The 18612-nt window shown below is 47.5% G+C and overlaps 1 protein-coding gene across 1 annotated transcript; it reads left to right on the top strand.

Annotated features, from left to right (window-relative positions):
* The first annotated feature begins 9035 nt into the window (after positions 1-9035).
* LOC139048498 (GTP-binding protein Rhes-like) lies at positions 9036-17240 on the top strand. The gene is made up of 3 exons (XM_070522900.1): positions 9036-9433; positions 13576-13802; positions 15545-17240. Exons 2-3 carry the CDS (start codon positions 13599-13601, stop codon positions 16049-16051), a joined length of 711 nt encoding a protein of 236 aa, XP_070379001.1. The 5' UTR covers positions 9036-9433; positions 13576-13598; the 3' UTR covers positions 16052-17240.
* The last annotated feature ends 1372 nt before the right edge of the window (positions 17241-18612 follow it).

Raw genomic sequence — 18612 nt, forward strand, 5'->3', positions numbered from 1 at the left:
TACACTATTCCTCTTGAGCATTTGATGAAACCCTTTCTCTGCACAATGTTGCATGATTTTGATTGTCTGCTGACAGGGCTGGTTTTGGCACATAACTTAGCTTGCGGGGCGCGGAAGAAATGACCAAGACTGCAGTCCTTTGGCCTATTTTCTTTAGTTACACCTATGTGATACTGTTCGCAGGAATCTAGCAGTCATCCCATACATTCACGTTATCTTGCATAAACTAAAGAAAATAGGCGAAAGGGCGGGAGCTTCGGTCGTTTTTCTCGCACCCAACAAGTTATCTCAGTTATGTGCCAAAACCAGCCCTGTCAGCAGACAATCAATTTCATGCAACATTGCTCACAGAAAAGGTTTCGTCGAAATGCTCAGGGGGAGCAGTGAATAGCACACCTCTTTTCTGTGGGCAGCGTTACGTGGGACAAACAGGAAGGTGCCTAAATATGAGACTACAGGAACATAACACAAAAGTACAAAAGGGAGAGAGGATTTCCTTGGAATCCACAACTCCCAATGCAAATGTCATGCACTCTGAAAAAACAGAAATAATAGCAAGCAATGCACAAGAAAGCACTAGGCCCATCATTGAGGGGGCAGATAACGCATAAGGCAACTGCATTAGCAAATTATCCCTAGCGTTGACATTAAAGAATTTGCATACCTGGGGTCTGTATGTGGGAGGCCGCCTTAGGATGTGGGGCGGCCTTAGTGGGCTCTTGTAACTGATTAGGATCAAGTGCAAAAGAGTATATATACATGCCTTTTCGTAATAAACACCAATTGGAAGTTCGCACCTGTTCTTGTCACCTTTTTAGTGTCCCGCGTTCACTCTTGCGCTGGTCACTTCAGCATAGAATACCAACTAGCCCGGTCTCACCCTGCTTTTTTCAGTAAAGCAGAATAAACACAGGTTTTTTCAGATTCAAGTGGCTTGTTGTTTCTCGAACACAAATCTGTGTGTATGCTGTGTACATGTTGGGTGTAGAACCCAAGTGCAACATGACAACACTGACACGAAGAATAAGCGGTGTAGAAAACAATGACACTAGGAGGAAACATGCAAACACAGCACATTCTGTGTGGTGTATTTCCTGTGTGCTATGATTTCTGCCCCATTTCCAGCTATATCTTAAATGATGTTGCAAGTTATCCACGTTGTAATGTACGACTTGGGTGGTTCATTGCCGAAAATAACTTATTCCAATGAACGAAACAATTTGGCTCGAGAACACAAGCATTCCAGTCCCCGTTTCTTCATTACCAAAGTACGGTCATGTACTATAATCACAAGTACGGGGCTCAATTTACAGCATTTCCGTTTTACGGAACTCACCGTTTTTCTTATTTGCAAAATACGGTCAATTCTGTGATCACAACTACGGAGCTCACCGTTTTCCATTTAACGGAAATAATTTTTACAGCCTGTCTGTTCTACGGAAACACCGTTTTCCATTTAACGGAAACATTTTTACGGCCTGTCCGTTTTACGGAAACACCATTTTCCATTTAACGGAAATAATTTTTACGGCCTGTCCGTTTTACGGAAACACCGTTTTTCATTAACGGAAAAGTGTCCGGCAACGTTTTACCTGCAACTTTGACCGTAAACTGAAGAAATTTTTTTTACAGTGTGGCTGGTAGCACGCTTGTACTTCTTTTTGAAGGATATAATAAATGAGTGCTTTATTCGTCCCAGTCAATTGCGGAAGGGGCCCCCGAGAAAAAGCCCCTGAAAAATCGCTTGAGGACGTCTGGCGCCCAGAAACAAATACAGGCATATATTATACAAGAGCCACACGTGGGTACAATTGATACCAGCATCACATGGCGAAATAACATTTCAAAATTAAACGCAGTGTATTTACCAGCGATCCACGCTGGATACTTGGAGGCAGCTCTCGTGTGCCTACCATGATTGATTGCTTTCCGCAAGCTGGAAAATGGTGCTATATAGGCTTTGAGAGGATTAAAAAAAACGGCTGTTACCTTAATTCGTGCAACAAATATGACACAATCTCAAAGCACTGCTATCATAGGTAACAGGAAGCCCGTGAGACATTTTTCAAATTACGGCTAGAGCAACAAAAAGGAACGCAAGAGGAAAACCAAAGTGCCCTCTGCGTGGGAGGTCCCCCGTGAACGCCTGTACGTTCTGTCTTTCCAATCTTCTTTTCCAGTGCTTCTATGCAGCACTCTGGCGTTCAAATCTTCCTTCTTAAGCATAAATTCTCTACTTATGTCTTCGCGAAATGGTGCGCTTCGATTTTCAGGTTGCGTCGAGGACACAAGTCGGCCTACAAGAGGCATGCAGACACCGTGGTCGAACAAGCGCTGTTTCGGAAACATCAGGGAAAGGACACGTGAAGCAAGCGCAAGCATTCGCGAAAGCAACAACCGGGCCCGTGTGTTGCTCTTCTGGGATGGGGGAGGGGGGTATGATGACGAAGAGGAGGAACAGTGAGATAGAGGCGCAAGTGACTATCAAATTGGATTCAGGCCTAGGTGCTCAATTTGGTGCGCCCATGTTGACTTGGAGAGTCGAATACAACTCGCTCGCCACAACAACCAGCCCGCAGCCTCGGTGAAATTGCATGTTGAGAAGGTGTATGACTGCGTCGAACACGCCATCTTGATCGACAAACTTGAAAGTGGGAATCTCCCTCAGTATGTAATTGCATGGAATCATAAACTTCGTAAGCGCAGGCACATTTTATTGCTATCAAAAGGGTGCTTATTCTCAATTTTACAAACAGACAAGGGGTGTTCCTCAAGGCGCAATATACCCCCCCCCCCCCACGCCCCCCGGGTTTACTTAATATTTTAGTAAGACACATTCCGACGCCCCATGATGTGCATCTATACATATACGCTGATGGTATCACTTTTTGTTTTGGTGTCAAATGATATAAATAGCCTTCATAAATCATTACAGTCGTATTTGAATGAGATTTAAATGTAGCTTTAGGACATACGAATGTCGCTAAATGCCAACGAAGGTGCAATCATTGTATTCCCCTTAACTTTTCCTATCCGAATAACACTGGCGTATGATGAGGTGAAATTCCACAGGTACAATCAGTAAGATATCTGACAATGATTTACGCAGAAATCAGCCAACACAGCAGATTAGGATTTTCGGCCTACTACTTCAGAGCGACGGAAAGGCACAGGGCGCCATCACAAAGATCAAGACTACAACTAAACAGATACTTGGTATGATTCGGAGGGTATCAAACAGAAACCGAGGCCTTAAAGGGGTGGAGACATCAAAAGTTTCGTTCATGCGTTTGTTGATTCAAACGTTGCGTCATGCTCCAGGGAGCACGATACACACAGCGGGATTCATATATATCCGATAAATAATTTAATAATAGCATTATTATATCGAGCGATTTCGGTTTCGGTTTCTAGGCTCCGGGGGATGCTTTGACGTCACAGAGGAGGAAACGCAACATGGCTTGGTCACGTGGGCCACAAAAAATAGTGACGTAAAACTATGCTGCGTCGTCTGCTCGCGCATACGCGTGCTCTGCCAGCAGAGGTCAACTGGCGATTCGAAGTGCATGTCGCGATTATTATAATTATTTTGAAGAGCGACAACAACGGTAAGAAAATATTGCGGCTTGTGAGAGTCGGTGATTCATTCCGAAGCGCCGTAAGCTTTAGCTTCGAAGTCAACCGGAAAAGGCCTAGCCACGATATCGGCGGCGCCGAACGATCAGAGGCGGTGAAGCTGCCCTCGGTGCACAGAGTGACCACTCCTCGGACGCTGAATTCGCCGTACGGCTGCCGCACAAATGGGTCCCGGGCCCGTGCTCTCTACGTCTAAGAAATCTCGCCGTTCGCGAGCAAAACCGCCGTCGCACGGGGGCCCGCGAACGGCAAAAGGCGTACGGCGAGTTTCCGTGCCGGTAACGTGGACGGGCCTTCACATTGAGAAAGGCCAAGCGAAGGAGAGACCGCTCCGAGCTGCCGAACTATGCGACTATGCGAGGAGAGAAACGGACAACACGAACGCCGCATATCCTGGGTCCCTTTCGGAGTCGCGGCCGGCTACTGTTTCACACTCAAACGTGCAAAGGCCCGTCGGCACAGCAACTCGCCGCACGCAGTTTGCCATTCGCGGGCCGCCGTGCGGCGTTCGTGTTGTCCACTTCTCTCCTCCTGTGTCCGTGTCTGCACGCCTTACTCCTTCTTTGCATTAAGAAAGGATTTCTATATGCCTGTAGCTCGGTCATAGTGGAGGCTATCGGTCGCTCGGCTCAGCAGGCTCCATAATCGGCATTTCATCGCTACTCATCATACGTCACGTTTTTGTGCTGGTGTGCTATGACGTCAATATTTTCGTTCCTCCTCTGTGACGTAGTAGCTGCCGCGCTAGCGATGGGTCTCGATTACGAGAATGAGTTTTTAATGACTTTTTGGAGCTGAATTAAAATTATTTTGAAATGTTTGCAGCGTCCGGTACCTCGTTCTGGGTGTCCTTGCATACGGAAGCAGCCTACAACATGCTTTTTATAGCCTCAAAATTTGGTGTCCCAACCCCTTTAAAGAGGACGATACCATGCGCCTGGTACGCGCGTTCGTCGTGTCGCGGGTTGCCTACTCCGCCCCGTATATCCAGCTGACGAAGGCGAATAGGGACACCCTAAACACGATGCTCCGTAAGGCAACGAAACAAGCACTGGGCATGCCCATATACTCGTCCACGCAAAAACTGCTAGACATGGGCGCCCACAACACAGTGGAGGAGCTCATCGAAGCCCACCTCTCTAATCAGAGAATCCGGCTCAGTCACACGGAACACGGACGAGCCGTCCTACGCAAGATAGGATGGCAGATCGAGCCAGTACCCATCAAGACGGCCCTTCCGGAAGACTGGAAAATGACAATTCAGACAAAACCCCTTGCCCGGAACATGACGCCGGGCAAGGACGACGAGAGGCGCACCGCGCGAGCCAAAGCCCTAGCCCGTAAGCTGGAAGAGAACCCCAGGGTCCTCTACGCGGACGCCTCGCTCCGAAAACACAGTGACCGTGCAGCCGTGGTGGTTACTTCAAAAGAGAGGCTGATCGTCAGCGCGTCCCTGAAGACAACAGACCCCGCAGTTGCCGAAGAAGCGGCCGTAGCCCTCGCACTCGCACAGCCGAGCGTGGACACCGTAGTCACCGACTCAAAGACAGCCTACAGAAGCTTCCGCAGGGGGGTAATCTCCTCCGCGACCCGAGCCATTCTAGCCAAGCACAAGCCTCCGGGAAGAGCCATAGAGCTCATGTGGGTCCCGGCTCACTCGCAGGTAGCAGGCAACACCATCGCCGACTACCATGCCCGAGAAATGTCAATCCGGAGCGAGCACGAGCCGGAAGAGCTACCGCACCAGGTTACCAGCTTTCGGGACATTACCCGGATGTACCGAGAAGAAAGGTGCAGACTGCCAGAACCGCACCCCAAACTCACCAGGCAACAACAGACGATCCTGCGTCGAGCGCAGGCGGGATCGCTCGCGCACCCCGTACTGATGAACCGCATGTACCCTGCGGAATACGATATGCTCTGTCCTTTTTGCAGAAGAGAAAAGGGCACCCTGCCGCACGTCTTGGCAGAGTGCACAAAACTCAAGACCCCCCCTCCTCCCCTTCCCCCCAACACCCCCAATCCCCAACCCCTTGAGCGATGGGAGACCTTGTTATCCAGCCCCGCCCTACCGATTCAGCTCGCACTGATGGACAGGGGCCAGGAGCTGCTGGAAACATATGGGTCCCGTAACTAGGGAACCACCCCGTCTGGTGCCTGCGTGCACCACCGATTTATTTCGGGCCCAGTGAATGTTGCTTCATCATTATACGCAGAAATCATAATTCGCGAAGACACACAGAATACACCGCATCGAAGGGAGCACGTGCTGTTTGTTTCTTACGACGAGTCACCAACAGCGGTTTTGGAATGCACAGGGAGACTGCTGATCATTTGTTTTGTGTATCTCCGCCCCATTTTAGAGTTTGGTTGCGCATTATTTTCTTGAGGTACTGCGCATCAATTACGCCCTCTCGTTCTTTTAGAATGCGAATTATTACGTCTATATCTTGGCCTTCCAAAATTTGTAGCGAGTAATATTCTTTATCACGAAACTCGCCTGCCTTCTCTTCAAACTAGATTTCGAGTACCGACAATCCAAACATTACTGAATATGTAGGCTTCTCCCCACAGAACCATATCTTGTTTGTTCATTCGTGAGACGATTGCATTCTTTGCGAATCAATGGCCTCGACTGCATCGTTCCCAAGTAATTTCTGCGCACAAGCTGTTAGAACCATTACAAGTATCAATCTGTATGTGGTTTTGCCACATTTACCTGCGGCGGCAGTAAGCGTTGAATTCGATGTTATATTTCCCAATAAGGCTAAGCTTCTGCTTACTTCATACCAAAAAGGTTTGTTAAATGACCACAGTAAAGTTTCGTTCGTTCTCCGTCCTCGCTTCACCGTTGGAACTTGAAGCTTCTCGGATGATGATCGGCAGTTGTTGATCAAACGCAGGCAGGAAACGATGAGGTAAGATGTACAAGAAATATTTATACGTGAACTTTTCTATATACATGGCAGGTAAAACAAATACATTACAAAGTTGAACAATTGAGAAACAAAGTCTCACTCTTCGACTGTCTCAATGACTGTTAGAGCCCAGACTCGTTTTAACGTACATAGTACGGAGGCTCACTGATCTATCAGCAATCCTGATTTCAGCCAAGTCTGAGGGACACCATGTCGTCCCGATTCTTATAGCCCAAATATACAAAGAAAAAAAGGCGGTAGGGCCGTTGGCCTGTCCCACAGGTTCAGTTGCCAATCAGAGTCAACCGTTTGTTAAGCCACAACCCACAGGGATGGGCTTACTCTTAAAAATAAACATTTTGGAAAACAAAGCTCTTTTCCTTCTTCGCCAAACTCCGCTGCCCTCTCATTTCTCCGTAGTTAGTGACGGGCTCAGCAAAACACGCCAGGCCCGAACAAGTTGTCGCTAGACCGTTTCAAATCCCAACGGCGTCTAGGCCGCAAATGTCTCGGAATTGGCCGTGTGGGAGACGGATGACCCTCCTTGTCCTTCAAACTTATTGTCTACCAGACAAAGTTCTCCGAGTGCGTGTTTCCAAGACGCCGTCGTCTGAATGCACTCTTTACGTGTGCACCGCATTCCTACAGCGTGCATGGTAAGCTGGCCTTCGACACCACACAGACAGTCGCACCCAACAACAAGGCTGGCGATTACGTTCCGCACGCGTAGCAGATTAGGTCCATGCTCACTGCATGCGGCACGGGGTCAGAGTTGCTAAGTCCTGCTTAACCTCGGCGGCGCCTCCAATTAATCAGGCACGCGGGCGCCAGACTCACAATACCTTGTACAGCGGCCCGTTTCAAGGCTGGTCTGTGTGACCCGTCGGCGGACTGCCAACATCGTGCGCACAATACCGACTTCCAGGAATCGGCACTCGCCCGCCTGGAACCTGCCGCGACGCGTCACCCAACCCTGCGCGTTGCCTGTGACCCCACATAACACAGCAACTGTCGCCCCGCTGACATGGGGGGAAGTGAACCCCCTCTCTATACACAAAGCACGAGGCCGATTCGTGAGACTTAAGAACCCGAACAATCAGAGCGACCTTACAACCACCTTCAGAACCACCACATAAATGCAGAAATGGCCACAAATGTTTCTGTCAGGGAAGAGAAGGGAAGAGCAGGCATTTTTTTTTGCCATCATTAAATTGGTCTTTCCCTATTCAAGTGGCCGACTTTAGACCAATATTTCAGGCAATGTTATTGGCTATCATTCTAGCTGAACGACATCATTCCTCGTCTGTTTATTAGGTCGTAATTATAAACGACTCATTATCCGCTTGATCTGCTCTATCACTGCCATGCTGATCTACCATTCTCGGAGAATTTTATTCATCTATGCCCCAACATATACGCCTCATCCCTTTGATATGGGTAGCAGAACACATGGGACTCAATTTAAGCGAGTCAGGAGAGTCACTAGCGGCGGCTTCTCTTGAAGACCCGGTACTAAGAATCCTAAAACCTTCGCCGCACATTACGGCTGCAAGATTTCAGACTGCTGTGTGCAAGAAGAATATGTCAAGTCATGTGTAATAAATAACACCGATTTTCAGCACCTTAGATTCCCTGGGCACAGCATATGGTGTTCAACAAGAAAATTTGAAGTTTCGTTCAGGAGAATGTGTTTCCGAATACCAATCCCTAATTTTTTATTACGAAAGGTGTGGCTTGGTACCTTTCCCTTAATGTTTTCTTTGGAGCGAACCTGAAACTATGGAACATTTCTTTATAGAGTGTAGAAGGCTCGACGTGCACAGAAAACGACTTCTAGAAGGTCCCCTTCTCAAACTTGGATTGTTCATTACGCTTCCTGTGATACTGTCTCTTCTGGCGTCGGCACTAGGGCACTGCCTAGGAGCGTACGTAATGCCATATTTAATTTTGTAAGTGAAAGAAACAGACTGCCATTTAAATTTCATCATTTTACTTTCATGAATATGAACACAAAAATATTAACATGAACTTTTAAAATAAAACATCGTGTAAATTGATATCGATTGGTATTCATTTACTATCATTCGAACATTTGATTGAAGTATTCTTCCGTTTTTACCTACTGCCACCCGATTTGTGGCCCATAGCCCGTAGTCGGCTAAGCCATACCCGTAGGCACCAAACCAAACCAAACCCAACGTCAACGAGAAGGAGGAGCACGTGATGGTTTCGCTATTGACCCACTCCGAGGCGCTGGCGTCGGCGGCATTCTCGCGCTTCAACCCACGCCGCTCGCCTCCGCGCTGCAGACAACGCGCTGTGCCCTCTTCCTCCACTCGGCTAACTCAAAAGCTTCGTTCCCCTCATCCTTCGGTCGCATCGCGTATCTCTCCATCTCATTCCGGCCGCACCATACGCTTCCCTCCCCAGCTGGTCCGGACGACTCCCTTTCTCGAGGGGTTTCCCAGCGTCCCCAGAGAACGTCTGGCGGTGGATAGAAAAGCGCCGCCGCCTTTGAGGCCTAGTCGGCATTGGTCTCAGACGCAGAGAGGTCGCGCTGTGCGCTCCCTCGTTGCGTGCAGCCTTGACGCTCTTTTCTTTCATCTCAACGCTGAAACACATGTGCCCACAAGTGAGCACGGAATGTGGTTCGTTCTGTCCCCTTCGAGGGCGTTCATCGAACGGTAGGACTTATAACGTCATCTCCCGCTTCCTGCTGCCGAAGAAGCTCGTCGTCTGCTACGTCTGCAGCGCTTGAATTTCCGTCCTCGAGCAGCTGTGAGACCTGCACTGGAAAATGTTCAACGGTTAAGTGTGGGTCGCTTCTGCGTGCATCAGCCCGGACAACTCGCTTTTGACCGAAACTCTCACGGCATTTGGTGAGTCCTGATGCGCCCCGAACCTTTTTGTTATTCGCGTCGTGGCAGCTTTCTCCGAACGTTTGGATAAAAAAAGGCTTATTAAACTAAGACCTGATCGAAATTGTTTTGCAGATAGGCATCGCTTATATTATTGCACAAACCATGTTCTTTGCTAAGCACCGTATAAGGCAGAATGCTTTGATTAGAGCAACGGCATTCGATCGGACAACGCATCTTCGCATTTGGGTTGAGGCTACTCTAAGTAAGGCTTCGATAACTGCAAGACAGTTGTCGCCCATGAGAAACAGAAAATGGTCGCAATTATAAAGCTACTTGCTTCGTGCTGAGAAAGAATTCTTTGCGCAATCCGCTTGCATGATTGAATTGGCGCCGTATAAGCGATCTTTGTACATCGTAGCACTGTGCCGCGACTCTCAAGCTGCAACTGTTGCACGTATGAGGTGCTTTGGGCGTCTCATGATGTCAGCTCGGGCATATCTGTAGCAGATAGCATGTAGACATGGCAATTGCTATTTCACTTTGTTTTCATGTTGAAAAGTGCTGCTTTAGCCCGCACAGCTTCACGTGTTTCGACACCGTAGGTAGGCATAAAGCCTACTTTTCTTCTTCTTTTTTTATTTTCTGGTCATTTGCACTTCTCTATTACATACTGTGTTTCACCCCTTTGCGAATAGGCACTGCTGCTAGCAACAAAACGCCCTGTTGATGACAAACTCTTCTTGAAGCTCGTCACGAGCGCTGCAAAACTGACTGCGGCGTTCACGGGCGCGAGAATATATGCCGACGTGAGAAACACGCATACCTTTGCAGCCGAAGCCTCCTCCTGCGCCGACGCTGCTTTGCCCCTTCACGCTTAACTGCACCGAGCGTACAGCTAGAAACTCCAGATGTACGCACGGGCTGATGGCGTAAATTGCCACACGAGGAGGTTGGGTGAATATGTTTGTACCGTAGCTGGCGCTAAAGATGAACAGGTTACGAGAATGCCTGCTTATAAATTTCTCAAAACGTAGGGAAAGGAGGGGATAAATTTAAAGCCATAAAAAAAGAAACGACATGATGACACGTTCACTTAAGGGCGCCACGTGGGCAACTGCATAGTACTTTTCTGAGAGAGGCCGTAAGGTGCTGCGCAACGGCTTAGGTATACCTTATAAGAACCTTAATTGACGTTAAGAAAGGGGAAAATATCAGTGAAGCCAGCAAAACAGGTAAAACAATTTAGATCGCTCACTTCAGTACACTCTAAAGAAATGTTTCTCGGGGGTGAGTGTAGAAATAATCATAACTTCAAGCTATAGCTGCAAGTGTAAGTGCACCGCTCTGTCGGCCGTGAAAGGCACCAGGATCCCTGATTGTATAGGACGCACAAAGCGAGCGTATACCCCGTAAGTAACTAAGGTAAGGGTCGTCGCAGAAAGAATATTGTCGAACTCGTGTCAGCGAGTCTGCAAAAGGCGAGTCGCTCTTTGCGTGACGTGATCAGGTTGCATCAGACAGATTGGAGAACAAGAAGCAGGCCTCTGAACGTTAAATAGACGCTGAAGGAAAAATGCGAAGTCCAGCTACAGCTAAAGACTGTGCTTCCGTAAATAAGGAATTCTTCATTCGTAGCGACAACACAGCTTCATTGAGCGACCCCACTTATACTGGGCTACGGTACTTTTACTGTGACGTCAGCCCTGGCTAACCTCACAGACAGCAATAGAGACGGAGGACGCGTGCTGAAGCGGGCGAGTAAAACTCAGGAGAACCAACCGGGGACCTTTGCTGGCAGTTTTCTAGGCAAGAAAAAGCCAAATATGGACGCACAGAAAACCACTCTGTACTTCTAGACCAATAATCTATCGAGATAAGTCGGCTTGTTGCTCAGTGTTCCTTTGAACAAAAAAAAAGTATTAGTCGGCTGACTTCAGCAATATTCTCCAGCTCTGAAGTGATTTACTGCGACAGGAGCGTTCATTGACCGTGCACAGTGCGGTCTTCTTAAACACATGCATGCAATATGAACAATGTCGTGTTGAACCACTACGGTACTGCCAGCTACGGCTTCCTAAAAGCACGCACACACCATCGCGGTCTCTAAGGCTTCTGAAACCCCCGAAATTGAGAAGCACCAAATTGTCGCGGCAGCCCAGGAGTGGGTGCCCCAATTCTATTCTCAACTATACGTTGTGATGCTCTCTGTGATTCGATTTACGAATAACGCCCTAACCGAGAAAAAGTACGGTTCATTTAGATGCGCATTATGCCAAAGTCATAGCTGTGCTCGGTGCGTTGTAACGTTCTTAAATTCCAGTGTTCTTTTTTCCTGAAATATTTCGCGAACAAATTCCTGGTATGTTAAAAGTAAAGGCCGTGTCTCACTAGTATTACACATCATCAAGTAAGAACTTATTACCGTAAACTTTCAGGTACATTCTTTTTTCCCCTTTCCAGGAAGGGGAGATATGGTTATGCTTGTAGAAATATTTACTAAAAGCTGCTCAACATACTTTGTGCTCCAGCTTTATTGGTCAGATATTTGGCAGAACGCGTTAGCTTGACTCAAACAAACGTCCGAGCTTGAACGAAAGCGCGTACTTTGCTCAGGCCGAAACAGGCACGTCCGTCAATTTCAGCATTGATTAGTGGAGGTCTACGTTCCAGACTTTTGCAAACAGTCTCCGTTGCGAAAAAGAGGTGACCTTCTTTCTCCCCCGTTTTGTCTCCTCTCTCAGTGGACAATGGGCTATACTTTCCCGAACCAACGAATATGTCTGAAGAGAGGCATCTACCTCCAAACCCCTTTCGATGCAGTCTGAACCTTTGTGAACCCTTCCTCAATGCAGTCAAAATCAATTAACTGGTCCTGAGCTCTGAATCCCCACAACCCTAGCCAGCTCTCTCTCTCCCTTCACCACATTCCCTGAGCTGATCTTCCTTCTGGGTGAACATGTCGAAGCTATCACGCGTCTCGGTATTCCTGGATCTGGGCAAACACACAGGTCAAAAGCAATACGCAGAAAAATGAAAGAGTAGTTGGCGCCGGTTTTACCGAAATAAAACCCGGCACAGAAGGTTCTTTCCGTTATACCCGACTTGGCTCTCCATTTTCCCGAGACTTAGCGTGATTGCGCAGCCTTTCAGATATGCTTTTGTTTTATAAAGTCGTACTATACTGCTCCGTTTCCTGGACTAAAGTGGGATCCGGTGTTCTGCAGGTTATGAAGATAACGGCGATTAATCAAACGTTCTCAGTTAGGAATGCAGTCGCTGTGTGGCATGCGTGCGCAAATCTTTCAATGGAGACGTCTTTCGCGAGTTTCCCGGAAGAAAAGCAAAATTTCAAGCATGATATACACTGCAAAGTGATTTAAGTACTTAAGGATCGATAAGGGGACACATCAGTCTATAACTAACACGGTTACACCCGTAAAGGTGTAATGGTGTGCGTTACAGAGACAAAACACTGTTAAGTGCGTAAATGGGCTTGCAGTGTACTGTACCGGGTGGTGACGCAACACTTACGTTACAGCACCAGATTTCAATATCTGCACTAATGGTTGAATACAACCTTTGTCCACAAAGTTTCGAGTACAATTAAATCAGTGGTGTAGCTCTCCTTCGAAGTATTCTCCTTTGCAGTGTAATAATTTAAACTGCACGCTACGGTAGCGTTCAGTAGGCGGAGAGTTGTGGGTACGTCTTGCTCCACCGGAGCCTTTGCAGTGAAGGCATGGAAAAAGGTGCAAGGAGCATCGCGAAGGAGCATAGGAAGCCTCCAAAGCTTACGTCTTGGGCGCAGTTAGAGAAAACTTCTTTTGCCGGGGCTCTGAGCTCCTTTGCTGCAAACACTCGCATGGGTATAACACACAAACGTTCTCTAAATGTCCAAGACGAAAATAAAGTTTAAAAATTTTTCTCTCTTTGCAGTGTCTACCTTGTACATCAGGCAGTGCAAAACATGTGTTCAGTAAGAACAGGAACGGTTTCAAAGCCATGGTAATTGCATATAACCATTTGGCCTTAAACGCCGAAATATGTTTTGTCCTTGAAGTCATGCACAGGGCACCTAACTATCCGCGTGGCCATCCCTGAGTCTCTAGGTGTAGAGCCTAGATCTCACCTTGTCTTCGTACTCCACCCTCGTCTTCAAGCACATCACCTGCCGAGAATCGCCATGCCAATCACGGGCCAGGTACCGTCGCTGTCGGCTCTGCAGCCCCCGCACGAAGACGCGCACAACAACCACCACCACCGCCACCCGGCCAAGGACCAGTACCGGGTGGTGGTACTCGGTGCAGCACGAGTGGGCAAGACGGCCATCGTGCACCAGTTCCTGTACGACGAGTTCCCCGTCGACTACTTTGCCACCGTCGAAGAGGTGAGTGCTCCGGCTGGCGCCCTGTGGCCATCTAGAAAGCACGCGCACAGACGGGTGGCTGGGCAGGCAGGGCAAGGTAGGGCAGGCGAAATCATACCTACCACTAATTAAGAAACCCGTACACTGCACCCACTAGCAGTTGGAAATAACCTTAACTTCAACGTGAATGCATCTCGCAGCTTATATTAAAGTCGATTATCAAGACGATGGTGCAAACCTCATGATTTCCGCTAAGCTGATGGGACATCGCTGCTGCTAAGCTTCAATTTCGCATTCACAACATCGGCCTTAAACGGAGTGGATACGAAAGTGAATTAGTGAGTTTGCGAAGCGAGCTGGACATTCTGATATTCTATTTTGGGAATTTTCAGCTTCTACCACAAATCCGCCTGAAAAGCCACAACGTCAAATGGCACAGCTGAATAAAGATACAGCTAGCATATATATGTACATAATTACCGAACCATATTCTTGTCCATATATCATGGCGTATCTGTCACAATTCCACATGTGTAAAATAGCCCGGCTTTCAATCCCATTCACGTGCACTTGTTATTGTTCCAAACACACGCGGAAGGTTAGACGCTTGATTCGCCAGGCAACGTGTAAATATCCATTCTGGTACGTGCTGGAACAATTGTGTGTGTCAGGTACTGAATGAAGTATTGTAAGCCCACCTGTCTCGTGCTGAAATAACACACGACGTGTTCATCACAGCTGTGACACAGTGACCTGTGGTGGATCAAAAAAGGGGAATCAACAGCGGTTGACAACGAAGAAAGACAAGATCCTATTGCGGCGTTAGTGTAGCATGTGGTTTATTATTTAGACTGCACTACCTTCAGTTCGTCACATTTTTAGAATGGACTACCTCCGGAATCAGCCAGTATTTTCGTATAGTAAATGCGCATTTCCTGTCCTAGCTTTAGGCGCGCGAAATTTTAACAAAGGCACCTCGGTTTAATTCAGGCCTTCTTGCGCCAAATACACATTATTGCTTCTCCGCACATAGCCTTACACAATCTTTATTGCGTCCTTGTTGCTGTAAGCTTCATTTTATGCCTTTTTCATTGTCGTACGTGCACTCCGACGCCTCAAGTTATCTAATTTGAGGAGGCGAAAGTTGATAAATAAATAATTCCCTTGCTATGAACCCGAAATCGATCTGAAGTGTACAACGACCTTGTCTTCGCAAAGTTCGACCATGGTCTAGCCGATGCATCTGGACAACATGAATCGCACTAGACTGGTTGCTGCTATTTGATAGAACTGTAGTTTTGAGCGTGACAAAGGACTTCGCATTGTCTAACTGTAGGTACATTTTACAAGGCGTTTCAGTGCCCTAGAAAATATTATCAAGCAGCCACAGACGCCTAGGCTTGCTTATACTTCAAATACTTCGTTAAAGATCTTCAAAATTTACCCTTAATAGGTCACTGCCTGTGTTTAACCTGTCCATGCGGATATCATTTGCAAGAAATACAAGATCACTGTAGTAAAAATTACAATAATTACGTCAATAAACTTCTTCGAGGTTATTTTACGGAAGGTATTTGTATAGGAACGTTAAATATAATTATCATAAAAATCGAGAGACATGTAACTCTAATCAAAATCACCATGTAAATCAGATAACTGTCATCAGTGTATTTGTTTATTTCAACTCATTATACACACGAAGTGCTGAGCATCTGCGCCAGACTTGACTGCTCCATCTTTTAACGTCTTTCTCATTCACGCAGTTCCACACGGCCGAATACGACTTGAACGGTGCCTCGCTCACGCTGGACATCGTGGACACGAGTGGCAGCTACCCGTTCCCGGCCATGCGGAGGTTGGCCATCACCACGGCCGACGCGTTCGTGCTCATTTACGCCATCGACGACCCGGAGTCGTTCGAAGAGGCACGCGGCATCCACGACCAGATCGTCGAGCTGCACTCGGCCAAGGCGCCCGTGGTCGTGGTGGGCAACAAGTGCGACCTGCCCGGCGCGATGCGCCGCGTCAGGCGAGAGGTGGCCGAGACCATCATCTGCATCGACTGGGAGCACGGTTTCGTCGAGTCCTCGGCCAAGGAGAACGTCAACGTGTTTGCCATCTTCAAGGAACTCCTCGCTCTGGCCAAGATCCCGTACGACCTCAACCCGGCCGTTCTGAACAAGAGGCGGCGCTCGCTGCCCGTCTACCCGACCAGCCCGACCATCAAGGACAACGCGCTGCTGAAGAGGAACAGCTGTGCCGTGTCATAACTGCATGTACTGAGTCCCTAGTGTTACGTGAACTTCTGAACTCGCAAGTTTACCTGTGTTGCCAGTGATTGTGATGTTTATCGTCTGCGCTGTCATGCGATACCGAGCGCACAAATTTGCAGTGAAACGAAGAACTGCATCGGCGTGACCGTAGCGAACCCTTTTGCTGGGATTAAATGTCTTTGTTCTACACTCAGCGCACATGAGAGACAAAAACTGTGAAACCGCTATGTTTGTCATCATCATCATCATCATCAGCCTGGTTACGCCCACTGCAGGGCAAAGGCCTCTCCCATATTTCTCCAACAACCCCGGTCATGTACTAATTGTGGCCATGCCGTCCCTGCAAACTTCCTAATCTCATCCGCCCACCTAACTTTCTGCCGTCCCCTGCTACGCTTCCCTTCCCTTGGAATCCAGTCCGTAACCCTTAATGACCATCGGTTATCTTCCCTCCTCATTACATGTCCTGCCCATGCCCATTTCTTTTTCTTGATTTCAACTAAGATGTCATTAACTCGCGTTTGTTCCCTCACCCAATCTGCTCTTTTCTTATCCCTTAACGTTACACCTATCATTCTTCTTTCCATAGCTCGTTGCGTCGTCCTCAATTTGAGTAGAACCCTTTTCGTAAGCCTCCAGGTTTCTGCCCCGTAGGTGAGTACTGGTAAGACGCAGCTATTATACACTTTTCTCTTGAGGGATAATGGCAACCTGCTGTTCATGATCTGAGAATGCCTGCCAAACGCACCCCAGCCCATTCTTATTCTTCTGATTATTTCTGTCTCATGATCCGGATCCGCAGTCACTACCTGCCCTAAGTAGATGTATTCCCTTACGACTTCCAGTGCCTCGCTGCCTATTGTAAACTGCTGTTCTCTTCCGAGACTGTTAAACATTACTTTAGTTTTCTGCAGATTAATTTTTAGACCCACTCTTCTGCTTTGCCTCTCCAGGTCAGTGAGCATGCATTGCAGTTGGTCCCCTGAGTTACTAAGCTATGTTTGTAGGTCTTCGTTATAGGTCTGCGTTAAGTCGGGAAACAGGCGCCAACTATTGTGTCCCCGACAGCACAGTCTACCAAACACAATGAGTGAAGTTGTGTAGGGAGGAACATTCTACATCAAAACGCCGTTGGTTCCAGTCTGTAGCTTGTGAAAACAAATAAAAAGTGACTTTCGCCTGTTGACGAGTGATTCTCCTTCGTCAAAATGACGACTCGGGCCTGCAGTTGACTATGAGCTTAACAGTGTGTATAATGAGCTTGGAGCTGTGATGTTGAGCAACCTGGCGTCTTCACCTCGTGATTCCACGAACACAAAGCCTCATTTATGGTGTGGTCCAAATAGACTGGTGACGAAGTTGCTCTTGGCTTCGATTTCCGGCAGATAGAGGTTCCAGCTCCAGAAAAAACCGTATATCTCGTATGGGGTTACACTTCTTTCCTTTCGAGCAAATTCACTGCGGTGGAATTTCGCTAGTGAAAGCTGAAGTTACAAGCTGCTTGCATGCGCAGCCTGGGAAGCCAGGCATAAGCAAAGAAATAAACAAAAAACAAGCACAATACTACCAGCACGACGCAGCAAAAACAGCCTATACTTCCGCGCAATCCACGGCTTCTCATGAGGATCGATACATTGGTGTCACGTGTCCTCTTCGGTCTGGAACATTCCACTTAAGAGGACTGTCGCACTGCGAACATAACCAGCATGGGAGCGAATGCTCGATTTTATGATCATGAAGGTCATAAACTGTGCCGCTGTCCAGTGAGTTCTTGTTCTTTACGAGTGTTATTGCATCTCGTCGGAATAAATTGCCGTATTTTATACATTACGTCTTCCGTGAGAACGTTTAAACTACGACCATTGCGTTTTCTCGCCCATGCATTGTAGACGATTGTGTGCACATATGTCTAAGGAATCGCACAACGTGTTCTAAGTTGATGTCTGATTAAGCAGCACCGAGCAGCCTTAGGCCTCCTCGCGAAGCCGTAGCTAGTTAGCCGCCTATGGTACACCTGAAAATCAGGTAGAGGAGTTGTAACTACAAACGATTGAAGGTAATCTGAGGTGGAAGTTTTCAGTGTACTGCCAGTCTACCCTTTTAACGTATCGCTGTTTTCATCACATAGGCGGAACAAAACTGAAGCATTTCAGAACAGCAGTGTAGGAGCAGTGGCTTCGGCAAAAAACATTCCTGTATGAGTGCTCGAATCGTACATGTCGGATGACTCTAAATTAGCCGTTATTTGCTATTAATGTTTTCTTGGTGCGGAAATCGGTTTGAAAGCTGCAAACGCACAAGGAATTATAGAAGAAAAAAGAGCATTCCAACAGCTTTCTAATCTCACTTGCTCCTCTCTTGCAGATTACCTTTTGTGCTTGGGTGTGCAGGGAAAGTGTGCAATAAAGGAAATATCATGCCATCTGCGTTCTCCTAAACTGACGCTGTATATGGCACAAAAAAGTGAAATTTGCGCCCACCATAGCAATGTTAAGCGTCGTTTGAGTGAAAGATTCTGAAGCAAGAAATTCTCGTTTTCAAGCTGTGTCTTCCTAAAG

Source organism: Dermacentor albipictus, chromosome 8, assembly GCF_038994185.2.
Source record: "Dermacentor albipictus isolate Rhodes 1998 colony chromosome 8, USDA_Dalb.pri_finalv2, whole genome shotgun sequence".
Taxonomy (NCBI): Eukaryota; Metazoa; Arthropoda; class Arachnida; order Ixodida; family Ixodidae; genus Dermacentor; species Dermacentor albipictus.

Coding starts and splice junctions, on each gene's coding strand:
- LOC139048498 (XM_070522900.1), top strand. CDS start 13,599: ATGCCAATCACGGGCCAGGTACCGTCGCTGTCGGCTCTGCAGCCCCCG. Junction 13,803..15,544: donor ACTTTGCCACCGTCGAAGAG/GTGAGTGCTCCG, acceptor TCATTCACGCAG/TTCCACACGGCCGAATACGA.